A 23,841-nucleotide genomic window follows, 5' to 3' on the forward strand; every position below is an offset into this window, starting at 1 on the left:
ATTATTTCCATGCAGTTAAGTGGGGTAAATTGCTGTGTATTGCCCATTGCCATTTAAAGAAATCTAATCTTTATTCAAGGTTTTAAAATGGAGTTAATGTATCTCTTGCTTCTCTGACCCTGGCCATATCCCTTGCAGTATAGTGTGGGGTCAACTACAATTTGTGATTTAGAAAAAGGTATATTATTATGAATATGCAATGCATAGACCAGAGTTCTTCTCAGCACTGATAAGTAGTACTATCAAGGTCTATAACCTCTCCTCTACCCTGTTCCTCAGAGCCCCTGTTAGCACCTGAATGGCCTGGTTGGGGGGAGGAGGACGAGGGGGGGTGGTTTCCACAGCACCACAAAGCTACTAAATAAGCAGGTAGCTGCATAGACACTGCTGAGTGTGAGTGGGACTGGGTCATCACTGGGCTAGCGATTTAATCCCTTCCAGCTCAGTTGGAGGTTTAAGTTTACCCCTTGCCTCAGTAAGAAGCTGCATTCTCAGTCCTGAAGTTCTGTTTCCGCACAGAGATCACAAGATAACCTGGGGAACTAATGATCAAGTATTAACATCATTGCACTGCCAATATTAAAGTTAAATATTTTAGGATATAAATATGGTGCTTTACAATAGATATTCTTTTATTTTATTTTTTATTTTTATTTTATTTATTTATTTATTTATTTATTTATTTATTTATTTATTTTCAATATATGAAGTTTATTGTCAAATTGGTTTCCATACAACACCCAGTGCTCATCCCAAAAGGTGCCCTCCTCAATACCCATCACCCATCCTCCCCTCCCTCCCACCCCCCAATCAACCCTCAATTTATTCTCAGTTTTTAAGAGTCTCTTATGCTTTGGCTCTCTCCCACTCTAACCCCCCCCCCCTTTTTTTTTCCCTTCCCCCATGGGTTTCTGTTAAGTTTCTCAGGATCCACATAAGAGTGAAACCATATGTATCTGTCTTTCTCTGTATGGCTTATTTCACTTAGCATCACACTCTCCAGTTCCATCCATGTTGCTACAAAGGGCCATATTTCATTCTTTCTCATTGTCACGTAGTACTCAATTGTGCACATAAACCACAATTTCTTTATCCATTCATCAGTTGATGGACATTTAGGCTCTTTCCATAATTTGGCTATTGTTGAGAACTATAGATATTCTTAAACACACACTGACATTAAGCTGCCAACAGATAATCTTGAGACTTATAGTTAAAGGAATACTATTATACTTCACTAAGCTCTAACATACGTATCAGTTTATAGAAGCCATTCATCTAAAGCTCTACAAAGATGAACATTGGAAGATAAAGGTCAGCATTTCAGCCTGAATGGTTAACTTTTTTATCTCTATATGAACCATAATTTCGATCCTGATTTACATAAAAATTGTCAGGTTGATTTTTTAAAAATGATTTAACAACAAAACATAGCCATAATAACTAATAACTGAAGTATTGCTAAAATTGCTTTTGAGCCACTTTAAAATAGATGCTAGTAATCCATTTAGATAGGAAGTGCTGTAATTTTCCAACCATTATCATGAGGCTAGAGAAAAACTGATTTAGAAGCAAAGTGAAAACCTGATTAAAAATTCCAAAAAATGTTTTTCTACAGCAATAATATTGTCCAAAGCTTCCTATCTGTGATAAAGCATTACCAGCCTTAATCTCTACTACTCATAGCTGCTCATAGCTGAGACTTTTTCTAATTTAGAGGGGAAAAAAAGGCATGGCCAAAGATAACTTTGTGGCCGTGGGCATCTATGAGATACTTCTCTTTCTCAGCTAGCTCTGCAAAGGATGAGAGCCCTTGATTATTCCACTACTGCCGGGGGTAATGGGAGCTGATTAAAGCTGCAATGTTATCTGTCAATACTTTTCAGCACTGAGAAGGCCCTTTCTGGGTCCATGGATGAACGACAAAGTCTCCAATTATGCAAACTGGAGATTCTTGAAGGGGTATCTCTATTATGAAAATGCATTCAGCCATTCTTCCAGGTCCCTGATTTTTTTGTTGTTTGTTTTTAGTTTTCTAATTTCAGGCTTATTTGAACATCCTTCTGCATTCTTTCTATTTTTTCTTCCTATTTCTTTGTTCTGGCCTGTGACCAGAACCCTTTTAAAGCCTCTCCTTGATTTAAAGCATGATTTTTGACAAGATATTCACAAGGTCCCTGTCCTCTAATAACTCACAGTCACTGGGGAAGAGGAGGCACCTTCATGGTCATCTAAATTATAACACAAGATAAGCTGGGTGTAAAGAAAGTGAAATGCGAGAACAAAGTAAGGACTTTATTTGAGTAGAAAATTTTGAAAGTATGGAGAAGGGCATTTCAGACCCCGAGGACAGTGAGAGCAAAGCAATGCTGGAGGATTTGTTGTGGGGAAGGAAGATCGAGTAGAAAACAGGAAAAAGCTTTATCTCCATTCGTCCATGAAATTGTATATTTTATACATTTTAATGTTTTTGCTTATCAAGAAAAAGGAAAGCAGCAGCACTTGCAACTGTTCCAACAGTCTAAGGAGCATGTGTATTGGTAAATCCTGTGTGAGAACTGAGATTAGCTTAACATGCTATTTATGTAGATTAAGATGTTATTTATAAAGTTACGAGTTTGCCCAAGGCTGTCTGTTTTCAATTGGTGTGACCCTTTCTTAAAATTATTTATTTTGAGAGAAAGAGAACATGCGAGTGCCCACAGGGGAGGGGCAGAGAGAGAAAGGGAGAGAGAATCCCAAGCAGGCTCCACACTGCCAGCACAGAGCTCAATGTAGGGCTCGAACTCATGAAATAGGAGACCATGACGGGAGCCCAAATCAAGAATTGGATGCTTAACTGACTGAGCCACCCAGGCACCCTTTCTGCTTTTTAATTTGAAACAACCTTTTTCATACTCCTCACTCAAAAGTATGTGCAAATAGAAAGAGGGAGATGTCAGTGGAATAATGAAATAACTTATAGGGCCAAGTGAGTGGATATAGACAAATGCATGTAGGTGATCAGGGAGACGTTTTTTAAAGATGATTCCAAAGTTCAAGTCTGGGAGAATGTTGGTACCATTAAAATAAACAAATAGCTTAGAAGCGAAAAATTGGCTTTGGAGGAAAGGATGAATTTAGTTTCTCATTTGACTCAACCATTCAAGTAGAAGTTGAGACTTTTAAATAGGAAATCATTGGAAGGCACTGGCAGTAGTAACATAGCTGGTGGGGTGTAGGATGATCACTGTCTGTGCAAGGTCTGAAGGCAGTATAACATGCTGTTTCAGGAGCTAAACATTGAAATAAAATGGTAAAAAAGGTAACATGGGAGATAAACATCTAGAATATGCCAACTATTATTTTCTCCTTTAAGGGCATATTTTCTCCTTTACGGCCAAAAATGGGCCAATGGAGGATTCAAGTAGGATCCCAAGAAAGCGATTTGCTTGTTAGAATGATCTGGAGGGGGGCGCCTGGGTGGCTCAGTCAGTTGAGCGTCCGACTTCGGCTCAGGTCATGGTCTCACGGTTTGTGAGTTGGAGCCCCGCATCGGGCTCTGTGCTGACAGCTCAGAGCCTGGAGCCTGCTTCTGCTTCTGTGTCTCCCTCTCTCTCTGTCCCTAACCCAGTCGCATTCTGTCTCTGTCTCTATCAAAAATAAATAAACATTAAAAAAAAAAAAAAAGAATGATCTGGAGGGTACCTTCATTTTCTAGAAGTTGGACAGTACCAGGACCAGCAGAGGAGAGGCCTGTATCCTGCAATCTGTGGGGCCCCCATAACTTCTTCCTAAGCAGGGCCAAGATTAGAGTGAAGGAGGCAAAATTTAAGGGTGCTAAGAAACACAGCAATCAAGATCAAGGACACTTTAATGCAATATTTAAAAAATATTAAAATTACTGAAAAAAATCCACAATGAACAAAATATCAGAATTAAAAAAAAAAAAACCCACAAGATCAGTAAGCTGAAGTTAACTAAAACTAAGTTTGCAACTTGGTCAAGAAAAATCATCAGACATGGCAATTCCTGCAATTGGAAGTCAGATAAGCAAAGAAGTAGATTTTGTAAATACTATTGATCAATTTGCTTCTATTAAGGTCAGTAAAGCTACTGTAACTTCTGTTTTTGGTATAAATAAAATATTTAAAGTTAAAATAGTGTTGTGAGTTTTAATATATCTACTCTTCAAATTTTTCATATTTCTTCAAGTACTTTAATGCTCTGGGATTTTTTTTTTTTTTTAATATGTAAAAACGTGTATCGGTGCACGCATTTTTTCTCGCGCCTCAGATCCAACGTGGCTCAGATCTTGTGCTTAATTAAAATTTTAGCTTTTTTGTTCACCACTGATTTTCTTCATTAATTTTGTCTTCTTGAAATATTATTTTGATTGCCAATTTTCTGTCACCCCCTTAATTTTTCGCTCTCAGCTCCTGCTCTACTTTTCTGGTTTCCTTACTGCTTTAGCAGGCCTGGACCTTTACAGTTTTTCCCAGGAACCAGCCATCCTTTGTTTCGTCTAACTCGCCCCCTCCTGGTCCAAGCTGGGAAGCTTGTCAAATAATTTCATTTCATTAGAAACTTCAAATCAGCTCCACTCACCACCCGGCGGCGTTGCTTCTCTGCTCCCTCCGGAAAAAAAAGCTCCCGGAACTACCGCATTAAGGAGGCTTGCTTTCCGCGGCGCTAGCCGGAGCATTTCTACAGACGCACACCACAGACTTTCCGTTTTCTTAACCCTATCGCGTTGCTTGCGTCTCCTCTGTATCCGGAAGTGGTCACCTAGCTCGAGGTTAGTTCGGGCTAGAGCGTCCGGTGAGGGTGGAGGGAGCCACGAGTTCTTTGCTAGGTGTGCGTGCAGCTCTTTGTGGTTCGGGTGGTGGTGCTGTGTCGGTGTCTTGGCTTTTCTCTTCGCACCCATGCGGAGGACCTCAGGGTTTTCTGTCACCTCCCTGTCCCTTTACGTTGTTGGTTGGGAGCGTCACCATTGAGAAAGGGCGCCCTCCCATCCCTGGCGGTGAGGCCGGGGAGTCCAGGGCTCTCCTTGGTCTTTGCTAATGGGTTTGGAGGCAGTAATTTTTGGAGCAACAAGTTTCGGAATTAAGTCCCTTGGTGACATTCTAATACTGAGCCCTTACCATGTGTTAGGAACTAACTTAGGAATGTTGGTTGTGGCAGTGAATAAGTCAGACAAAAATCCCTGCCCTAAGGGGCTTGCAATTTAAAGAAATTTGAAAAGTCGGTGGAATGCAAATGGGAATAAATCAGAAAGTATTTTCTGTATGGTTTGGAGGAAGAGGATGCCAAGGGGAATAAAAAAAAAAAAAGACGGTAAAGCGTTTTGGGGGGTTGGGGGAGTCCTAAAATGTGTAGGGATGTTGATGTTTATGGTCGCAAGACCCACCGCATGAAAATTACGAACGCAGTTAGGCATTTAGGATTAGTGAATTTGTGCTCTTGCTATAAGATGCGTTTATTTTTTTCTCTCTCTCTCTCTCTTTTTCAGAGGAAGACCAAAGACTAGGTTGTAGGAAAAGCAAATAGAAGCCATGTTTCGGAGACCTGTATTACAGGTAATCACTTTTCCTCCTTAGTGTTGAGATGCCTTATTATCAACCATAGTGATCAGATTTCTACAGGCTTTTGACTGCAGAGGCAAAAGACCTTTGAGCCCACCTACTTTATGTGTACTCCTTTGATAGGATTGGGGGTAGATTTTACTTGTGTCAATAATGTTTACTAAAACAAAACAAAAATTTCCCACCAGTATATAATGGGAGTCATGACATTTTATTTTATTTTATTTTATTTTATTTTATTTTATTTTATTTTATTTTATTTTATTTAAAAATTTTTTAACGTTTTATTTATTTTTGAGACAGGGAGAGACAGAGCATGAACAGGGGAGGGTCAGAGAGAGGGAGACACAGAATCCAAAACGGGCTCCAGGCTCCGAGCTGTCAGCACAGAGCCCAACTCGGGGCTTGAACTCACCGACCGCGAGATCATGACCTGAGCCGAAGTCGGCCACTTAACCAAATGAGCCACCCAGGCGCCCCTGTAGATCCTTTATAACACCTCTTACTCCCCATCCTGTTAAGACTAATGAAGAAGCTGTTGCTCTGTGAAACCTGTTCTCATCTCCCTCCCTCTACTATAGAATTAACTCTGTATTCTTGGATCCTCACTTTAACCTATACAGACTTTTAACGTTTTGCGTGTGTGTGTGTGTGTGTGTGTGTGTGTGTAAATGTGAAACAGAAAAGTTAACAACTGTCTTAATGCTTTAAGAAATCTTTAAAGCTAGATGTAAAAGTTAAGAATTTAATTTTAAAAATTATCCCAGTTAATTCTTTACCTATTTCTGTTTTTCTAGTAGGTCTTAATTTTTGTATGCCCACAATGAGACATATTATCCTATAAGACTGAGGAGTTCTGGCTCACCTCAGTACTTAAATTGGTACATTTCTGGAAGTATGACACAAGTTCTAGTTTGCTTGAGTCTTTGCTGTGTTATAACTCCATCTTTATTTCTTAACCACCTGCCGCCCCAAAACACAGTGGTAGGATTCCATAGTCAACAGTATTCCAGGAATGGCTGTCCATTTGGTTGGTGGATGTTTGCTTGTTATATTAACAGTGCTACCATATGATACCTGTTTCTCTGATGTAATGGTTAGCTCTCTGAACGTTGAAATCAGCAATGTGCCTGGTGACCTGTGCTCCTACCATGGCAGTAGCCCTTGAACAGAATGTCCTTAAGGAGGCAGCAGAGGGCGGCGGGAACAGTGGCAGCCTTGGTGTTGGATGGCCCTGGGTTCCAGGCATGACTTGCCAGTTACTTCCTGTAGGATTTTGGGCACGTTACTTAATCTCCCTAAGTTTCATTTTTTTCATCTCCAAAGTAGGGATAATTTTACACAGTGTGTACATTTATCCTGAGGATTAATTTGTAAGAGGTAAAGCACTTAGCTGGTCTTCAGTAGTGATAGCTGCAAGATCATTGAATGCCGCCACCAGTTTGTGTCAGTTACTGCCTTCCTCTGACAGACTGACTTGAATAGTCCTATTTTTGTACCTTATCAGAGAATCAGATTTGTCTTAGACTTTTCTCTTTGGTCTATCAAAAGCATGAATTTTTCCAGCATATATATGATTTGACCTTTTTTTGCACAACTATGGAAGCACCATAATCAGGAGGGTTACCACGAAAGAACCAGGAGAGGATTCTAAATTAGCTTTCCTGGGCATGCCGTCTGGCTCTGTGTACCTTTGCGCTTCTGTAGTAGATTGGCCCTCAAGCATTTGCGTGGTCCTCCTGGCACTGTGGTGGGGGGACACGTGAAGGGCACTGCTTGTGTTCTGGGCGTGAATGCTGTAGGACCTGTCAACCAAATGGTGACTGAGTGTGAGCAGGTCTTCTGTTTGGTTGTACCTTTCCCCCCAAATTAAAACCATTTCACTGTTTTATTCCCCTTTAGGTGTTTCATCAGTTCGTAAGACATGAGTCTGAAATAGCCAGCAGCTTGGTTCTTGAAAGATGTAAGTAGTGGCTAATTTCCAAGTTTAAAGTATGTTGTTTGTTCTTAAATGTGTGGTAGAAGAGGTGCACTGGTTGCGTTACACGCAGGTAATCGTCATGCCTTTGGCTCCTTTTGGGCTCTCCACTCTTGGCCTTGCCCCATCAGGCTGCAGGGGCCTTCTAGAATCTCCTTGAGTCCTATCTGGTTATCTAATTCTTCCAAGGTCATGTGCTGTTTGGCTGAGAGAGTGAAGCTTTGTGAAAGCTGTTCTTTCATGGAGTAGTCCTGTGTATTTATAAAGATTTTCAGATCTCAGATTTGTTTTTTTAACCATACGGTTTTTTTTTAAAAAGGTATTTCAAAGAATTTAAGGTAAAGTAAAGAACTTAGTGTTTGTGGGCTACTTTCTCAAAAAATATTTTCTCCTTTCTTGCCAATCCTCTTTTCTCTCCGATATGGCCTTTACTTGTCCCTTCAACTTACCTTCTGAACGTGTAGAACTTGGGTTTTGCTCAATGCTGAGATTGAAATTGAAGTAATATTTGTAGCTGTTCCTCTTCTGTACTTTCTCTCAAGCTCCTTTTATTTGCACGTTGTTTCAGCTCTGAACCGTGTGCAGCTCCTTGGGCGAGTGGGTCAGGACCCCGTCATGAGACAGGTGGAAGGGAAGAACCCGGTCACAATATTTTCTCTAGCAACGAATGAGATGTGGCGGTCAGGGGAGAGTGAAGTATACCAAATGGGTGAGTATACAGACTGGGGTTTTAATTGTATCAGCAATAAATAGACATTATTCTCAGCTAATTAGATATGAGGTGCTTTTAGAAAGAATCTTCTCTGATTCTGTGCTTTTCTGTTCGAAATTGTGACGTTGGTTTTGCTGGGCATGTTGTCTTTTGGCATTGGTTTGGTCTGCTGGCGTTTATAACCACATTTTCTATTCTTGAGATTTAGGTGATGTCAGTCAAAAGACGACATGGCACAGAATATCAGTATTCCGACCAGGCCTCAGAGATGTGGCGTATCAGTATGTGAAAAAGGGGTAAGTTGAGAAAGAAGGATCTTACAGATTGAATGGTTTAAAAAAACTGGTAACCGGTGTTCTCAGGGAATGCCTACCTCCTTTATTCTAATAACTCTGTGTTAACTTGATACTTACTCAGAGCTTAGTGTTATATGCACGGTGTGTTGCTGTGTGTCTAATTCACAGATACATAGAACATGGTTTCGCTTGCTAAGAATTTATAATTTAGGCCAAATAACAGGTATACATAAACAGAAGCAAATGAGGCAAGAGAGAAGGCAAAGTGTACTGAGCACCGTATGAGCAGGTGCAACCCATGCTGTTAGGAGTTCCGATGCCGCCGCAGCCAGGGATCCCCACGGCGGGTGTCTTGCCTCTTGGCATCTGCATGGAGTCCTTAGTACAGGATCTGGAATGTGTGTAGCCTGGCACAGGTGAGGTATTATGGCAGTGTTCACAGCTGTTGTTTTATATTTGGTAATTTTAGTTCGGCTCCCTTTTGGAATGCTTAGTGTATAGATAAAAAGTGTCATCTCCAAACCCGTGGAAAGACAAAAGCGTATGTTGAACAGCAGTTGTATTCATAGTTAATATATTTAGAAATGTGCTAGTTCTATAGAAGTCAAATAGATTTCATGGAAAACAATTTCAGGAATAACTAAAGTTTCTGTTTCTTTTCAATAAACTGTGTTCCTTTTTTCCTATTTACTTTCGTAGTCCTTTATATATGTACGAATAAATTTGTGCATCTACGCATACGTATAAATACAGGAAATTTCAAGGAAAATATCTGTTTGCGGTTTATGTGTATATTCGACACCCGATCATTTTACCAGTTTTGTCTCCTATATTATGCTTTTTTGGTAAGGGTAGACTGAAAATAAATGCTAGCATGCATTTTCTATCCTTTAAAATCAGAGTTATAGTTGTCTTCTAGTTCAGCCTTCTAAACAATGCAGAAATGGTCTTAGTGATTAAGTCTAAGTAAAATACTACGCCAGAACCTCTGTTTTGAATTTTAATGATCTGAGTCCCTGGAAAATAAATTCATGAACATGACTATGGAAAGGAATTGAAAAATAAATGAAAATCAACAAATCTGTTAGGGGGTCAAAAATAAAAGGTGAAGAAAAATGGCAGATTGGAAGTCAGTCCCAGAGATTTAAAGGATGCCACTATGTTGCTCTTCCATTTCATGGTCTTTTAAAAAAAATTTTTTTTAAGAGGGGGAGAGAGAGAGCATGTGTGCACATGCACGCTCAAGCAGGGGAGGGGCAGAGGGAGAGAGAATCTCAAGTAGGCTGCATGCTCAACGAGGAGCCCAACGTGGGGCTTGATCCCACAATCCTGGGATCATGACCTGAGCCAAAATCAAGAGTCAAGATGCTCAACCAACTGAGCCATTTGGTGCGCCCCCCACTCCCCCATTTCATGGTCTTAAAGTCACTTTAGTTTTTACAACTTGAAGAACCACAGTCAGCTCAAGGCTGAGAACGTTGTCCTTCTTACCTAAATGTGTCAGGTCTGTGTGGACTTTGTTTTAGTACTCTTAATATTCCTAATTTTGAATGTTGAGATGCGGTGGCAAAAATGAGGTTATACTTGGTTCTGTATTCATCCTCAATGTGTACTTGTTCCTGCTCTCACCTGACTCTCTTTTCAAACAGATTAGAATCTCCGGACTGAAAAGTGAATTTTATTTTTATCAGGTCCCGTATCTATGTGGAAGGGAAAGTCGACTATGGTGAATACACAGATAAAAACAATGTGAGGCGACAGGCAACAACAATCATAGCTGGTAAGAAGCTTGTGGTAACAGCTGTTCCCTCCTCCCTCTTCCCTTTTAAAACGCTTGGCTTCTTATAAGTAACAGGGACTTTGGGTACAGATGCTGAGATGGTCAGGCAACTCACCGTGAGAATTGCTAGTGTGGCTCAGGGATTTGCTATGGTTTCTACAGTTCCTTCAGAAAATTCTCTCTGTGCTCACTTTCATTTCACAAGTAACTTTTGAGTAGAGTGTCTGTTGGTCCTTACTGTTTGAAGTAAAAAAAACTTTAGTGTCTGAGGACATGGCCTAAACAGGCAGTAGCCTGTGCCAAGGTAGAGTTACACCTCCGTGAGGGGCATTAGACATTTGTGCAGATTTATTGAGAACCTGCTCGGTGCTGAACATGATGATTTAAAAAAAATTTTTTTTTTAATGTTTATTTTTGAAAGAGAGATGGAGAGGCAGAACGTGAATGGCGGAGGGACAGAGAGAGGAAGGGAGACACAGAATCCAAAGCAGGCTCTAGGCTCTGAGCTGTCAGCACAGAGCCCAATGCAGGGCTTGAACTCATGAACCGTGAGATCATGACCTGAGCTGAAGTCGGATGCTTAACTGACTGAGCCACCCCTGCACCCCAGAACATGATGATTTTTAAGTTCCTAAGAAAATGCAAACAATGTAGGAAACATGGACACACAAAGCTTAAAGATTAAGAAGATACCTCCTAGGGGCGCCTGAGTGGCTCAGTCGGTTGGGTGTCCAACTTTGGCTTGGGTCGTGATCTCACGGTTCATGAGTTCTAGCCCTGCATTGGGCTCTTCTGCTGTCAGCGGAACCCACTTCCGATCCTCTGTCCTCATCTCTCCATGCCCGTCCCCTGCTCATGCTCTTGTGCTCTGTCTCTCTCAAAAATAAATCAAAACATTAAAAAGAAAAGAAAAAGGAAGATATCTCCTAGAGCAGAGTTTTCAAACTGTTTTGAAAATTCTACAAGAAGTTTGAAAAGATATAGTCCTTTTGGACATACGTAAGTTGACGTAAAAATTTTTTTTCAATAAGAAGTTGTTACCCTGAAATGTATCAGTGGCTCTAAATACCATAGCAGTTTGATACTCATCATTTTTTTAAAAAATTGAACAAGCTCTTAAGCATTTGGAAATTTTGTTATTTCTTGTTCTCCGAACTTGTTTTTCCATTTTCTCCTAAGAAAGGTATTTTAGCATATATTGTACAATTCAGAACTTTTTATTATTCATTGTATTATGTTTGTAACAAAAATACATACCTAAATAGAAATTTTAAAATATTAAAAAATTTTGTGATATTAAGGCTCTAAATGTTATATATTTTTTGATTGGGTTATCATTATAGTTGTTTTTAGAACATATGTGACCGAAACAATTTTAATATATAAATATGAAAACTGAAATTTTATTAGAAATACATTTAAAAAAAAAAATTTTTTTTTTTAGTTTATTTATTTTTGAGACAGAGAGAGACAGAGCATGAATGGGGGAGGGTCAGAGAGGGAGACACAGAATCTGAAACAGGCTCTGGGCTCCGAGCTGTCAGCACAGGGGCCCGATGCGGGGCTTGAACTCACGGACTGCGAGATAGTGACCTGAGCCGAAGTCGGCGCTCAACCGACTGAGCCACCCAGGCGCCCCAGAAATACATTTTTTAATGAGGGAGATGGTTCCTTTTTTTTTAACCTCTTGGAAAAATTAATAAGACAGTTGTTAAACGTTAATTTTGTTCTTTTGTTTGTTTTTATGGACATAAATACTGAGAAACCTAATTTTTTTTTTTTTTAATAAGTAGATGGGAATGAAAGAAAGTAATGTCTCAGTTTATGAACTTTTGAGATACGCCAATGTTAGACATCATTTAAAAATTGATTTTTTTAAATTATGGAAAACGTCAAACATACACAAATATAGAAAAGTAAAAAAAAGGAAATGTATCATTTGGCTTCAACAGTTACCAACTGATGACAAGTGTGATTTCTTCTATAGCCCCAACCCACTTTTCCTCCACTTGGATTATTATTATTTTTTTTTTTATTAATTTTTTTTTTTTTAACATTTATTTATTTTTGAGACAGAGAGCATTAACCGGGGAGGGTCAGAGAAAGAGGGAGACACAGAATCTGAAACAGGCTCCAGGCTCTGAGCTGTCAGCACAGAGCCTGATGCGGGGCTCGAACCCACGGACCGCGAGATCATGACCTGAGCCGAAGTCAGACGCTTAACCGACTGAGCCACCCAGGCGCCCCTACACTTGGATTATTTTGAAGTGAATCTCAGACATTATATTATTTCATCCATTAAGTGTTTTCAATAGGTATATCTGAAAGATATGGATTCCTATTTAAGGCATAACTACTATGCTGTTATCACACCTAATATTAAGAAATTATTTAAATATTTTTACCAGACATCACAATGTTTAAATTTTTTTGATTGCTTAATAAATACGAGTCCATACACTATATTACATGGCTTATATCTTGAGTCTCTTTCTTATTTTTTTTAAGCAGCAAATTTCTTTTCTCATAATTCTGGAGGCGAGAACTCTTGAGAACTTAAGTCTCTTTTAATTGACAGATTTTCCTTTTATCGTTCTCTTTTACTTTGCTCCAGAGTTCATGTCTTAACCATATTGATAAGTTCTAATTTGTTGTAAATAATAGTCAAAAAATATATTCTCTTACTGGTTTCTTTGAATGTGTATTGACCTTGAAAACCAATATAATTATCTTTGTAACCTCATCAGACCTTAGATGAGGTCCTTTGTGACCGTTTTGCTTCCGTAATTTCTTGAGTGTCTTGACAGTATTTCATTTCTGGATGCCCTAGTCTTCCTTGAGCCATGTCTCCAGAGATACCTACCTGTTCAAAATTTTTTTCTGGGGTGCCTGGGGGGCTTAGTTAAGTGTCCGACTCTTGATTTTGGCTCAGGTCATGATCTTAGGGTTGCGAGATTGAAACCCGTGTTGGGCTTCCCGCTAAGCTTCGAGTCTGCTTAAGATTCTCTCCCTTCTCCCTCTGCACCTCCCCTGCTTGCACACGCATGTGCATTCTCTCTCTCTCTCTAAAAAATAACAATAAAATAATAGACTTTTATGTGGAAACGGGGAAAACCAAACTTTCCTTCCTTCCTTGTTTCCTTCCTTCCTTCCTTTTTTCTTTCTTTCTTTCTCATTCTTTTTCTTTTCTTTTCTTTTCTTTTTTTTTCTTTCTTTTCTTTCCTTCCTTCCTTTCTTCCTTCGTTCTCCACACTGGGCATGGAGGCTTGTACTCACAGGTTTGAACTCACAATCCTGAGTTCAAGACCTTGAGATGGGATCAAGACTCAGATGCTTAATTAACCAGCTGAGCCACCCAGGATCCCCCAAACCAAACTTTCTAGTAAAATAATTGAATTTCTAAGTCTTTATCAGTTTTGTGTTTATTTTATCAATTATGTGTTTATTTAATACTTTCATGCTCTGTTGTAAACCAAAAGTGTGGGTAAACTTTGGACTGTGTGAATTATTCTGAACCAAACCAGCTACTCAGTAGAAACAGTTCAGATTACATGCCATTTTGTTTTCTTCTTGTAACTAGTATTCACCGCATGGGTGAGTTGATTGAGCTTTTAAAGTGAATTTATGGCTAGTAGTAAAAATGAATAGATGTTTAGTAACATTTGAATTGAAAGAAATAGAGTTTAAATTCGGTTGCTTGGTTTTGTAGGTTCATGTTTTTTCCTCCTAGGGATCCATGTCTAGAACTTAATCACCAGTGGATGGCACTCTTGCCATTTTACGCTGTGGTGTCTGTTCTAATCTCTTCTGAAATAACCGTTCTTTACCAAAATATTCTATTTTTAGAAGACTAGTCATAAATACTGTCATGTAATAGCCACTTTTTAAGTAATTTTAAAGTTACGAGTATCTAGATCTTTTCAAGTTATACAGGAAGTACTACTACTTTTCCTTTGCCTGTCCTGAACTAACTCTGTCTGGGACAACGTTTTAAGTGCAATGTCTGATGTTCTTGTATGAGAATGCGCTCTCTGTGATATGGAGTAGTAAAAGTTTTCCCAAGAATGAGTATATAAAAATCAGGGTGTTTTAAAATTTAAAACTAGAATGTCTTCTGTGTGAGTGTTGCAGCCTACTTAAAAAAATCAATAAATCTGTGTTTGCTAACAGGCCATATGTTGGACCTTGTCCTCTCTCTACCTCCAGCATGTGTAACATTGTGCCTTGGCCCTCTTGTGTGTGTGGATGTGCTGCCTGGTATGGCATCGATCAGAGCATTGCAAACTTTGAAATCGGTGACTAGTTCTTTTGTAGCAAGTTACTGCCAGGCAGTTATAACTGTGTTCAGGGACGACAGGAACTATTACACGTCTTCCGACAAGGTCTGAGTTATTGAAAAATAGCTGAAGCCCAGCTTTTAGCTCCATTTTTGCCTGTTGTTTATGCCACTAATGAACACAGCAGGAGTTACTTCACATTTTGGGAATTTTTCTCAAGTCCTTTAGTTAACAGCATTTAAGTTTGTGTGTATTATAGAGGAGTGATTAATTGAGATGGAGAAAGAGTTCTGAAAATAATACTTATGTTTTGGCTTCTTTACAGATAATATTATATTTCTGAGTGACCAGACCAAAGAAAAGGCATAGAGTGGACGATTCTTCTTTGGCCATTGTTTGGTACGGTCTCATTTCCAAATCACGTATAGTCTTTATAGTTCCTAAGGACAAGAATTAAAATATTCTTTTATATAAAATGAGTAATAATACTTTTGACTGTTACTCCCCCTTGTCTCATAAACCTTGATAGCTAATTGTTTATTCTCTTAGGGATGGTTTCTGTGTACAAGAGTATAAAACAGATGAACTCGGGTTCATCTATGTTATGGCAAAAGGATAGGTGTCCTTTGGGATGGCCTCTTGCTTTTTATACACGCTTGTATTATAGTACTGATCCAGCCACTAAGTATTCTATGTCAGGCCTTTATCCCACGGTTGTGAATAATGATTTTCTTACTGTTTGGTGAGGATTGTTTCTTACTAAATGGCGAGGACTGTATGTTTTTTGTTTCCTGCACCTTAACCAGTGCTTGGCACAGAATAGGTACTCGATAAATGTTGACAGATGAATGATCCCAATGGGATATTAAGCTTCAGCCCAAACTGAAGGGGGTTGCTGAACAGGGGTTGGTATCTAACCTAAACCTAGCTTTAAGACTAACCTACTTTCTTCACATCTTTTGTTTTTGGACAGATTTCACTAGTAGCACTTATGAAATAGAGTTTATCAATAGTAGAGACCCAAAATATAAGTAGGGATGAACTAGTTCATTTCCAGGTGATGCCACAGGGGCTCTGGTTCCACTAGTTTCTGTCTTTCTAAGCCCCATTCTCTGTCCTTTTAGTCTCACCCAGAACTTGGGGGAGTCCCCTAAACAACCTTTGACATTGCCTCTGTAGGTTAGAGCCTGAGGTGTGGCATTTTCCTTTTATTTTTCCACCTGGTCTCTTGATGCACATACAAAGATCACTGTGTACACACGATTACTTTCATTATGAGATTCTGGAAATTACAGAGTACTAGTAATTTCCTAATAAGTATTACATAAGGTAAAGTCTGTTTTTCAGTGCCTCTTGTACTTTTTAGGTTTACATCAGACCTCCACAGGTCTGCTAGCTGGCTGTGCCTGTTTAGAATTGGCCACTGTCGAGCTGGTTGTCCAGTTCAAGTTGTAGCAGTCCCTCATTCTGTCTCGGCCACTCAGGCTCCAGCTTTGCCTCCAGCCCAGCCTGTTTTTTGGTGCCCTGGACTGCATGTCTTGTCCCCTGTGCCCGAGAGCAGGGTGCTGACTGTGGTTTAGGTCATGCTAGACTGTCACGGGTTCCCGGTTCACATGCTGCCTGATGGACCCACACCTGAGCCCCTTTTTGCACTTATGGTACAGTTGGGTCAGGGTAAAGATGGAATTCTTCAGCTTCTCTCTCTTCTTGTCCAGGAACAGTAGAAAAAGAATTGCCGTTTCCTCATCTCAGCCGTCTTTTTTCCTGCAGCTGGGACCATTAATCAGTACATGAACTCTGCTTTGTGAGTTTATACGTTAAAACTGTCTGGTGATGTAGCCCTCACTTCTTTATGCCACATTCCTTAAGGAAAATGTAGATAAAATTGATCTTTGGGCAACTCTTCGTTAGCAAAAGCTGCTTTTACACTCCTTAAAAGTTGTGAGAAGTTCTGCAGATTAGTATACCTGTTTAAATAGTGTGATGAATCTGTGCTTTGGGAAGGTAATAGGTGAACAGACCAATTCAGTGACCAGCCCAGAGCAGCTCTGAGTCCAGGGCGCAGGGGCAGAAAGGTGCGCCCCGCCGGATCCCTGTGAGCCGAAGGCGTCGCCGCCCTCCCGCTGCAGGTTGCCTGGAAGGCTCTGAGGTTGGGCAGCAGGGCCTTCAGAGGCGGGCGTTCGGTGCAGAGGCCTCGGCACGAGGCTGATGGTGCGGATGTGAGGTCCGCAACTGGGCAGCTCCCAGAGCATGGACTCTGCCCTTCCCTTCCTCGGGCAGCCCTGGGTGCTGAGAACTCTGTACCTCTCCCAAGCTGCTCTCGGAGTAGATGTGTGGAAACCTGGTAGCTTTAACAGTCGGTAGGGGTCTTGTAGCCCCCCGTTTTGTGTCTTGCATTCCCTTTGTCATCTTTTCACGGTGTCAGGGAATATTCCTGTGGAAAACTGCCGTGTGACTTTGATTTTGGGATTCCACGTTGGGTGGGAAGATGAGTAGGATACACGGAGGTGTGGGAGAGAAGGTAGCAGCATGTGTGGTACTCTCCCATTTTTGAAAAAGAAGTAATAGATATGAATATATGTTTAGTAAAAGTCTGGGAGGAGAAACATCAAAAGGTTGTGATGATCTCTGGATGGGGGGATTATGTGTGAGTTTCCTTATTATTCTTACTGTTTTTTAGCCTTGAGCTTATATTACTTTTGACAATAAAAACCAAATAAACTGTTTTCACTTTTGGAAAACAAAAATCTTTCCGTTATATCCAAGCCAGGCTGGCACTGCTGATTGACCTTCATTTAGTACTTACTGCTTCCTGTCCTAGAGGCGAACAAGATATCTTTCATGTATTTCTCTCCATTGTCTGCATCTTTGTAGTGCATGCTCAGATACTTCACTTACCTTTTTTTCTCTTCTTTTTCTTTTCTTTTTCTCTTAATACGTGTATATAACCTACAACAATTGACTTTAAAGACCAACCCGTATGAGATCCACTGTTTGCTGTCAGTAGTTTTCAAAGAGTCATTCATTTCTTAAAAACGACTGGGCAGTTGATCCAGAGACATCCAAAAATACCAAAGACATGTTTTTGTGGCTGTTTTGGGGATTTCTTGTCATTGCCAACTGGGTTGCAGCCTAACCTTTGCAGCTCAGGAGGAATTATTGGTGGTTTCCCTTTGTTCCCCAAAGAGATTGTGCAGTTCTTGAAGGTGGGCTTATCTTTTACTCAGACTACCCGTTTGTCCCTGTCCAGCTTAGCCTAGCAAAGTGACATTATAGGGCTTTCAAAATGTTTGGTTGGATTGCACTGAAACATTGACATGAAAAGGAAGGCAGGCTCACTTTACTTATTTTTCTGTCAGGGTTTGCATTAAGTGCTGTGAAGCTTGGTGGGAGTAACAGCAAGCAAATTGTTGTAGAAAACTTCGTGAGTTACAGAGAAATCTCTTGGGGAAAACGATGACCATATTGAAGGCTGACCTTTTTGTGTATGTACTAGGTGCCAGGCCCTGAGCTCAGTGCTTTTTATCATTGTCTCATTTCACTATTACCCTAAGAGGTGGTATTATCCTGATTTTGCAGGTGAGGAAACCTGAAACTGCGTGGTTAAGTAACATGTCAAAGTCATGCAGCTTATAAGAGGCACAGCTGGAGTTTGAGTGTAGGTATGTGAAGTTTGCATTTTGTTCTCTGCCTACAGTCTGCTTCCCACTGCGTCCCACCTCCACTGGCCCAACTATCCAGAACCCCCACTGCTAACTTTTAGCCCTGCAGGGTGTGTCTAAGTCACCCTGGGAGTCCCACTACATCAGAGGTTTTGGCTGGGGTAGAATTAGGGAGAAATACCACCACCTCTTTATTCTTTCTCATTTTCAGTCTGATGATCCTATAGGAAAATAGATCACAGTTAATTTTTCTGCTAGGTTATCTTTACTGATTCCTCTTGATCCCTTGTTATCAAGCCATGTTTCTTTACTGGTTAAAGTAGGTTTATGGCGTCTCCTCCTTTCATTGTTCCTTCTAATTGTTTCCTTCCTACTGAGAGTTGAAACTGTCAGCAAGATTGTGCAAGAATTTGACAGGCTCACTTTTTAGAGAATGAGACTGTTGGCAGGCGTCAACGGCGTTATCCCCCCCCCCCCCCCCCACTACTGTATATGTCCTTGTGCTGTTCCCACAGTCTGTGATAGGATGGTGTGTAGCTTTTTAGGTTGTCCCAAGTCATGCAGACACAATAATGAAATTTCTCTTTTTTGTCTGTACTCTTCATCCGTTTGCTTTGGACCTCAGGGTGGTGTTTGTCCATACAGGTCTACACCTTAACATTTTGCAGTTTTCCTGCCGCACCTGTCCTTTGAAAAGAAGGTGGTTTAACTTAATAGTTATGTTAGTCGCACAGCCTGGATTTGCTTCACTTACCACTTGAGTGACCTCTGCTGAGTTTCTTAACTTTCCCTGCCTCAGATTTTTTGTCGTTTTGTTTTCCTGTGAATAAAACAGGGATGATAGTAGTCTTACTTCATAAGCCTGCTGGGAGGAACACAATGAATAATACATATAACTTGGCACATGCTAACTGAACCCAGTGCTCAGTGCCTACTGGCCATTATTACTGTTGTTTGTAGTTACTTTAAACAAGGCATATCCCTTTCAGTCACCATGCCCATCTCCCCAGTCTCACGGGACACTTCTGGGAGCCTGTAAACTTTAGATTAGTTTATTGTACTTGACCTTTCTTGTTGTTAATGTCTGTGGATTACTGAGAACGTAGTCCACTTTGGTAGTGTTTTTTGGTTTGCTTTTAATCTTCCTTGGCTATTTACAGTTAATCTGAGCATCTTTTTAAACTTAAAAGTCACTTGGGCACCTGCTTTAAACCTTGCAAGCATACAGGCCTGGATATAGGGATAAATATAACAGGATTACTGCATTGAAGGGGCTCACAATCTAGGATGATGGGGGCTGGATGAGGAGGACAGAGGCAGGAGCCTGTGTACAAAGCGTGCTGTGGTAGGAGTAGTCTAGTGATGGTAGAAATAAAGTCCTGTGGACACAGATGAGAATAGTTATTAGATTAGTTTTCAGCAGAGGAAACAGCATGAACAAAGGTCCAGAAACATAAAAGCATATGGATCCGTGAAAGATAAAACATGAAAAAGGGGTTGGGGCTGGATCATAAAGAGCCTTGAAAGCTTACAGAGGACTTTTTGGCAATGGGGAGCTGCATGTTTTGAAATGGACGTATCAGAACTGTGCTTGAGAAAGAAGTGAAGGCCTGTGAAGGGTTAGAAGTGGGGAAAGCTTGCAGGCCGTTAGGAAGCTCCTGCAAGAGCCTCGAAAGGTTAGCAGAGTGTGCATTACAGGGGACAGTGGAGAGTTTGGGGTTCACGTTGGTTCGTTCACTGTGCAACAGTTATGTGCCAGATCCCGTGCTGCGCTCCAGGTTAGGGATACTGAGAGCATGGAACTCCTGTCCAGGATACCCTGGGGACAGTAGGTGCTGGTGGGAAGAGAAGGGCCACGAAGAGATCATTCTGAAGCTGCTCGGGCAGCTGTGTGGATAGTGACGTTTTGTTTCTGAGACTGAGAAACATGAACGTGGGAACAGGTGTGAGAAGAGGGAAGATCAGGAGTAGTTCTGAACATAGTTGAGTTGTAGACTTCCTGGCTTCTATTTGATGATTAACGAGTGGAGCTCAGAAGAGAAGTTGAGACGAGGGACTCTTTTTCTTCTGCCAAACACATTTTAAGCATATTTTGTGAGATAACAAATGTTGCCAGGATTCCAGCTTTCTGCTGTGGAAAACCGTATCGTGGGAGAGGTTTCCAGTGGCTTACCCATTTTACAATGTAGGTGGGATTTGTGTTAATCCGGTGTGGTAAGATGACAGACATAAAGAAACTGTCTTGAAAGAGGAGTTTATTCTAGTTGCCAAGAGGAGGGCACATGCCACACCACTAGAGCCACCGGGGGAGCCCCAGGGCAGGCCTAAAGCTTTTATTGTGATTTTCGTGGGACGAATGATTTTCACCAGGCTCCGGGCCGAAGGGGGGGGTCTCTAGTTGTCTGGTACCTTTGAGCAGAGAAACAGTGTTCTGGACTGCAGGAGCCTGATAAAAGGAGGCTGATGGCAGGTATGGAATCAGGATCGGTTGGTTTGCATATGAAAGACATGCTCTTGGGCAAGTGTTTACTATTTCCAGGAATTAGCTAATGTTGGGAAGGAGTTAGTTCCTCCCAAGGTCTGCCAGACTCCAGGATGTCAAAGGATAATAAAATACAGAAAATAAGAAACATGATGAATACACTGCCCAATATCCATTATTATCCTTTCTACAGAACCCATTAATTTACAGAGCCCATGTTTTATTGGGGGTGACAGTGTGCACGGCTGAAATACTGCATTCCTGTTCTCCTTTGCAGTTAACTGTTGCTAAGGGGGTAGAAGCAGACGCCATTTGGTGGTGCTTCCAGGAAAGCTCCTTAAATGATTAGCTCTGTTGGGAGGCTCATCCTTTGTGCTTCTCCAGACCCTCACCTGGCTTTTTCTGGTCTGAAATGTGGACATGATGGCTGAGAATCTCCAGTAGCCATTTTAGACCACAAGACTATCTGCAGGATGGAAGATGGAAGAGGCTGGAGTCCGTGATGACCATGGAGCCACCATCGCGGTCCTGGACAGTCTACCTCTGGACTTCTTTGGGAGACACAAATAAATCTCTACCTTGTTTAAGCCACTTATTTGTGCTTTGCATTTGAACCTAATTCTTACTAATTCACACATTCTTTATCTCCGTATACACAATTCATTACTTCAGTTCTTTCTCTTCTAAGACCGTTCACTACTGGTAGAAGTAAAATATCACGTCTACTGCCACAGTCTCTCAGACTTTTAACCTAGGTCTCATTCTTAATTTGGGGAGGGACTGGGACATAAAATGTACGCGGATCCTTAGCAAATACCTTAAAAAGGGTAAATACAAACTTTTTTTTCATCAAATAGTTTAATTTTGCCTGAAGCCTGAAATGAGGACCCTTAGTTAACAGCCCCTTGTTTACTAAAGTAGCACGTAAATAAGAACAGAAGTACTGACCTTCTGCTTCTGACAGTATAGCAGACGAGCTAATCTGGAGTGAGGAGGTGTCCCACTGCAAAATAACCAGATCCTAAGTATGACATAGTTTTTATTGCATTCTAGGGAATCTTAAGTTCGGGCTGCCATAACAAAATACCATAGAGTGGGTGATTTAAACAACAGACGTTTTGCGATTCTGGAGGCTAGAAGTCTCAGAACAGGGTGCAGGATGGTTGGTTTCCTGGGAGGCCCGTGTTGCTGGCTTACAAGTGGCTACCACCTCACCGTGTCCTCACATGGCCTCCTATTTGTGCTGGCAGAGCGTGGACTCTCTGGTGTCTCTTATAAGGACACTAATGCAGTTGTGTCAGGGCCCCACCCTTATGGCCTGGGTTCACTTTATCTTCTTACTGGCCCTATCTCAAAATGTAGTCACATTGGGGATTAGACTTCTATATGTGAATGTTGAGTGGACACAGTTCAATCTGTAGCATTGGCTTGCAGGAAGAAAGGGACTTCTTCAAGTGACAGGTTCTAAACTAAACGGAAACGAGCATAAGTAGACAACACACTGAAAAAAGGGAGTTCCCTGATGACCTGCTAATATTGACATCGTGGTTTGGAGATAAAAACAAAGGATATGTGTCAAAGGTGTGCCTCAAACAGACTTGAAATTAGAAGAGCATTTTTCGTAAAATGAAAAAGGCAAGGATGTCTTATCACTACTTCTCTTGGACAGGTTGTTTGTACTGAGGCTTTAGCAAGCATAGTTGGGAAGGAAAGAAAACGTATTAAGATGGAAAGGAAGAAAGTTACAAATGCCGTGATTACACAGAAACCATGAAAGAAAAGAATCTGTAGATGAATAATTAAAAGTTGCTGGAAATAAGATCAGTTTACAAAAGTCAACTGCAAACAGCAGTGAAGATGCCATGTACAAGAGCATCAGAAAATGAGTCTTCCAAGAGTGTGGTCTCTGTGGAGCACATTATGAAACTTGATTGAAATACATTAAAAGAAGACTAAACACATTGGTAAATCATGTTTATTGTAAGCATCAATCATGTAAAGATCTCAACCCTCCCCCACATTGATGTTACAGATCAAAACAAAAATTCCCAGTTTCTTGGGGACAACTGGACAAGTTGACTCTAAAGATGCGTTGATACGCAAAGGTCCAAGATCACACAACATACTTCTGAAGAAGAGTGAGATGGGGGACTTGCTCTGCCAGTTGGCAAGCCTTTTTAGAATGAAAGCTATAGTGATAAAAAACTGTTCTATGGATACAGGAATAAACAGGGCAGTGGTGTAGCAAAGAGAACCCAGAAACAGACCATGCACATGTAGAAAAGGATAAAAGTGGCATAGATCAGTGGGTCTAGATTGTTTCAATTATGCCAGGGAGATTTGTTATCCATGCAGAAGAAAATGAAATCAGATATGTACACCTTATGCAAAGATCAATTCTTGGTGATTTAAAGACATATGTGAAAGGCAAAATGTTAAAAATTTTGGAAGAAACTATAATACAATGTCTTTATGATCTGGTGGCATAGAAATTTTCTCTTTTAAACAAAAATGTAAATACAGAGAAGAGGGATACATTTAACTGTTAAAAATAACTTGTTTATAGAAAGTCACTGGAAAGAAAGCAAAATGACAAGTCACAAACTGGAGAGAAGATATTTGCAATCATATAACTGAAATATAACTTAGAATATATAAGGGTTACAAAGCAAAAAAAAATACGATCTAGAATATAGGAAGGCCTACAAAGCAACAAGGAGACAACAGGTTAGAAAAATGGGCAAAGACACAGAGCCTGTGAAATATAAATAATCCATTCTATGGATTCCTATAAATAGCCATTCCTATAAATAATCCATTCATATGTGAAAAAGTGGTCAACTTCATTAATAAGGAAAACCACTTGCAATGTTGTGGATGGGGCTAGAGTGTATTATGCTAAGTGAAATAGGTCAGTCAGAGAAAGACAAATACCATATGATCTCACTCATGTAGGAAGGGGGAAAAGAAAAAGAGGGAAACAAGCCGTAAGAAACGCTTAATGATAGAGAACAAACAGGGTTGCTGGAGGGAGGTGGGTGCAGGATGGGCTGGATGGGTGATGGGGATTCAAGAGGGCACTTGTGATGA

General features: G+C 40.6%; 1 protein-coding gene across 15 annotated transcripts; it reads left to right on the forward strand.

Annotated features, from left to right (window-relative positions):
- The first annotated feature begins 4,724 nt into the window (after positions 1-4,724).
- On the forward strand, positions 4,725-21,342 carry SSBP1 (single stranded DNA binding protein 1). 15 transcript variants are annotated; one of them, XR_008420232.1, is made up of 9 exons: positions 4,772-4,834; positions 5,492-5,558; positions 7,467-7,527; positions 8,111-8,251; positions 8,457-8,550; positions 10,242-10,330; positions 14,933-16,411; positions 18,187-18,269; positions 21,029-21,342. XR_008420232.1 is itself a non-coding variant. In XM_019452984.2 (8 exons), the coding sequence occupies exons 2-7, from the start codon at positions 5,535-5,537 to the stop codon at positions 14,974-14,976; spliced, it is 453 nt and encodes a 150-aa protein (XP_019308529.1). In that variant the 5' UTR covers positions 4,772-4,834; positions 5,492-5,534; the 3' UTR covers positions 14,977-15,006; positions 16,323-21,342. The 15 variants fall into 15 exon arrangements, 10 of the variants coding, with proteins under 10 accessions (XP_019308524.1, XP_019308529.1, XP_053753103.1 ...); XR_008420231.1 differs by having other exon boundaries at positions 14,933-15,006; positions 16,323-16,411; positions 18,187-21,342; XR_008420233.1 differs by having other exon boundaries at positions 14,933-15,006.
- The last annotated feature ends 2,499 nt before the right edge of the window (positions 21,343-23,841 follow it).

Source organism: Panthera pardus, unplaced genomic scaffold (assembly GCF_024362965.1).
Source record: "Panthera pardus isolate Hobbes unplaced genomic scaffold, ASM2436296v1 HiC_scaffold_8, whole genome shotgun sequence".
Classification (NCBI taxonomy): domain Eukaryota; kingdom Metazoa; phylum Chordata; class Mammalia; order Carnivora; family Felidae; genus Panthera; species Panthera pardus.

Bases quoted from the DNA above. Each gene is read 5' to 3' on its own strand.
- SSBP1 (XM_019452979.2), top strand. From the start codon at position 5,535: ATGTTTCGGAGACCTGTATTACAG. The intron at 7,528-8,110 runs GTAAGTAGTGGC...ACGTTGTTTCAG, and splicing joins CAGCTTGGTTCTTGAAAGAT to CTCTGAACCGTGTGCAGCTC. The intron at 10,331-21,135 runs GTAAGAAGCTTG...GTGCTTCTCCAG, and splicing joins GGCAACAACAATCATAGCTG to ACCCTCACCTGGCTTTTTCT.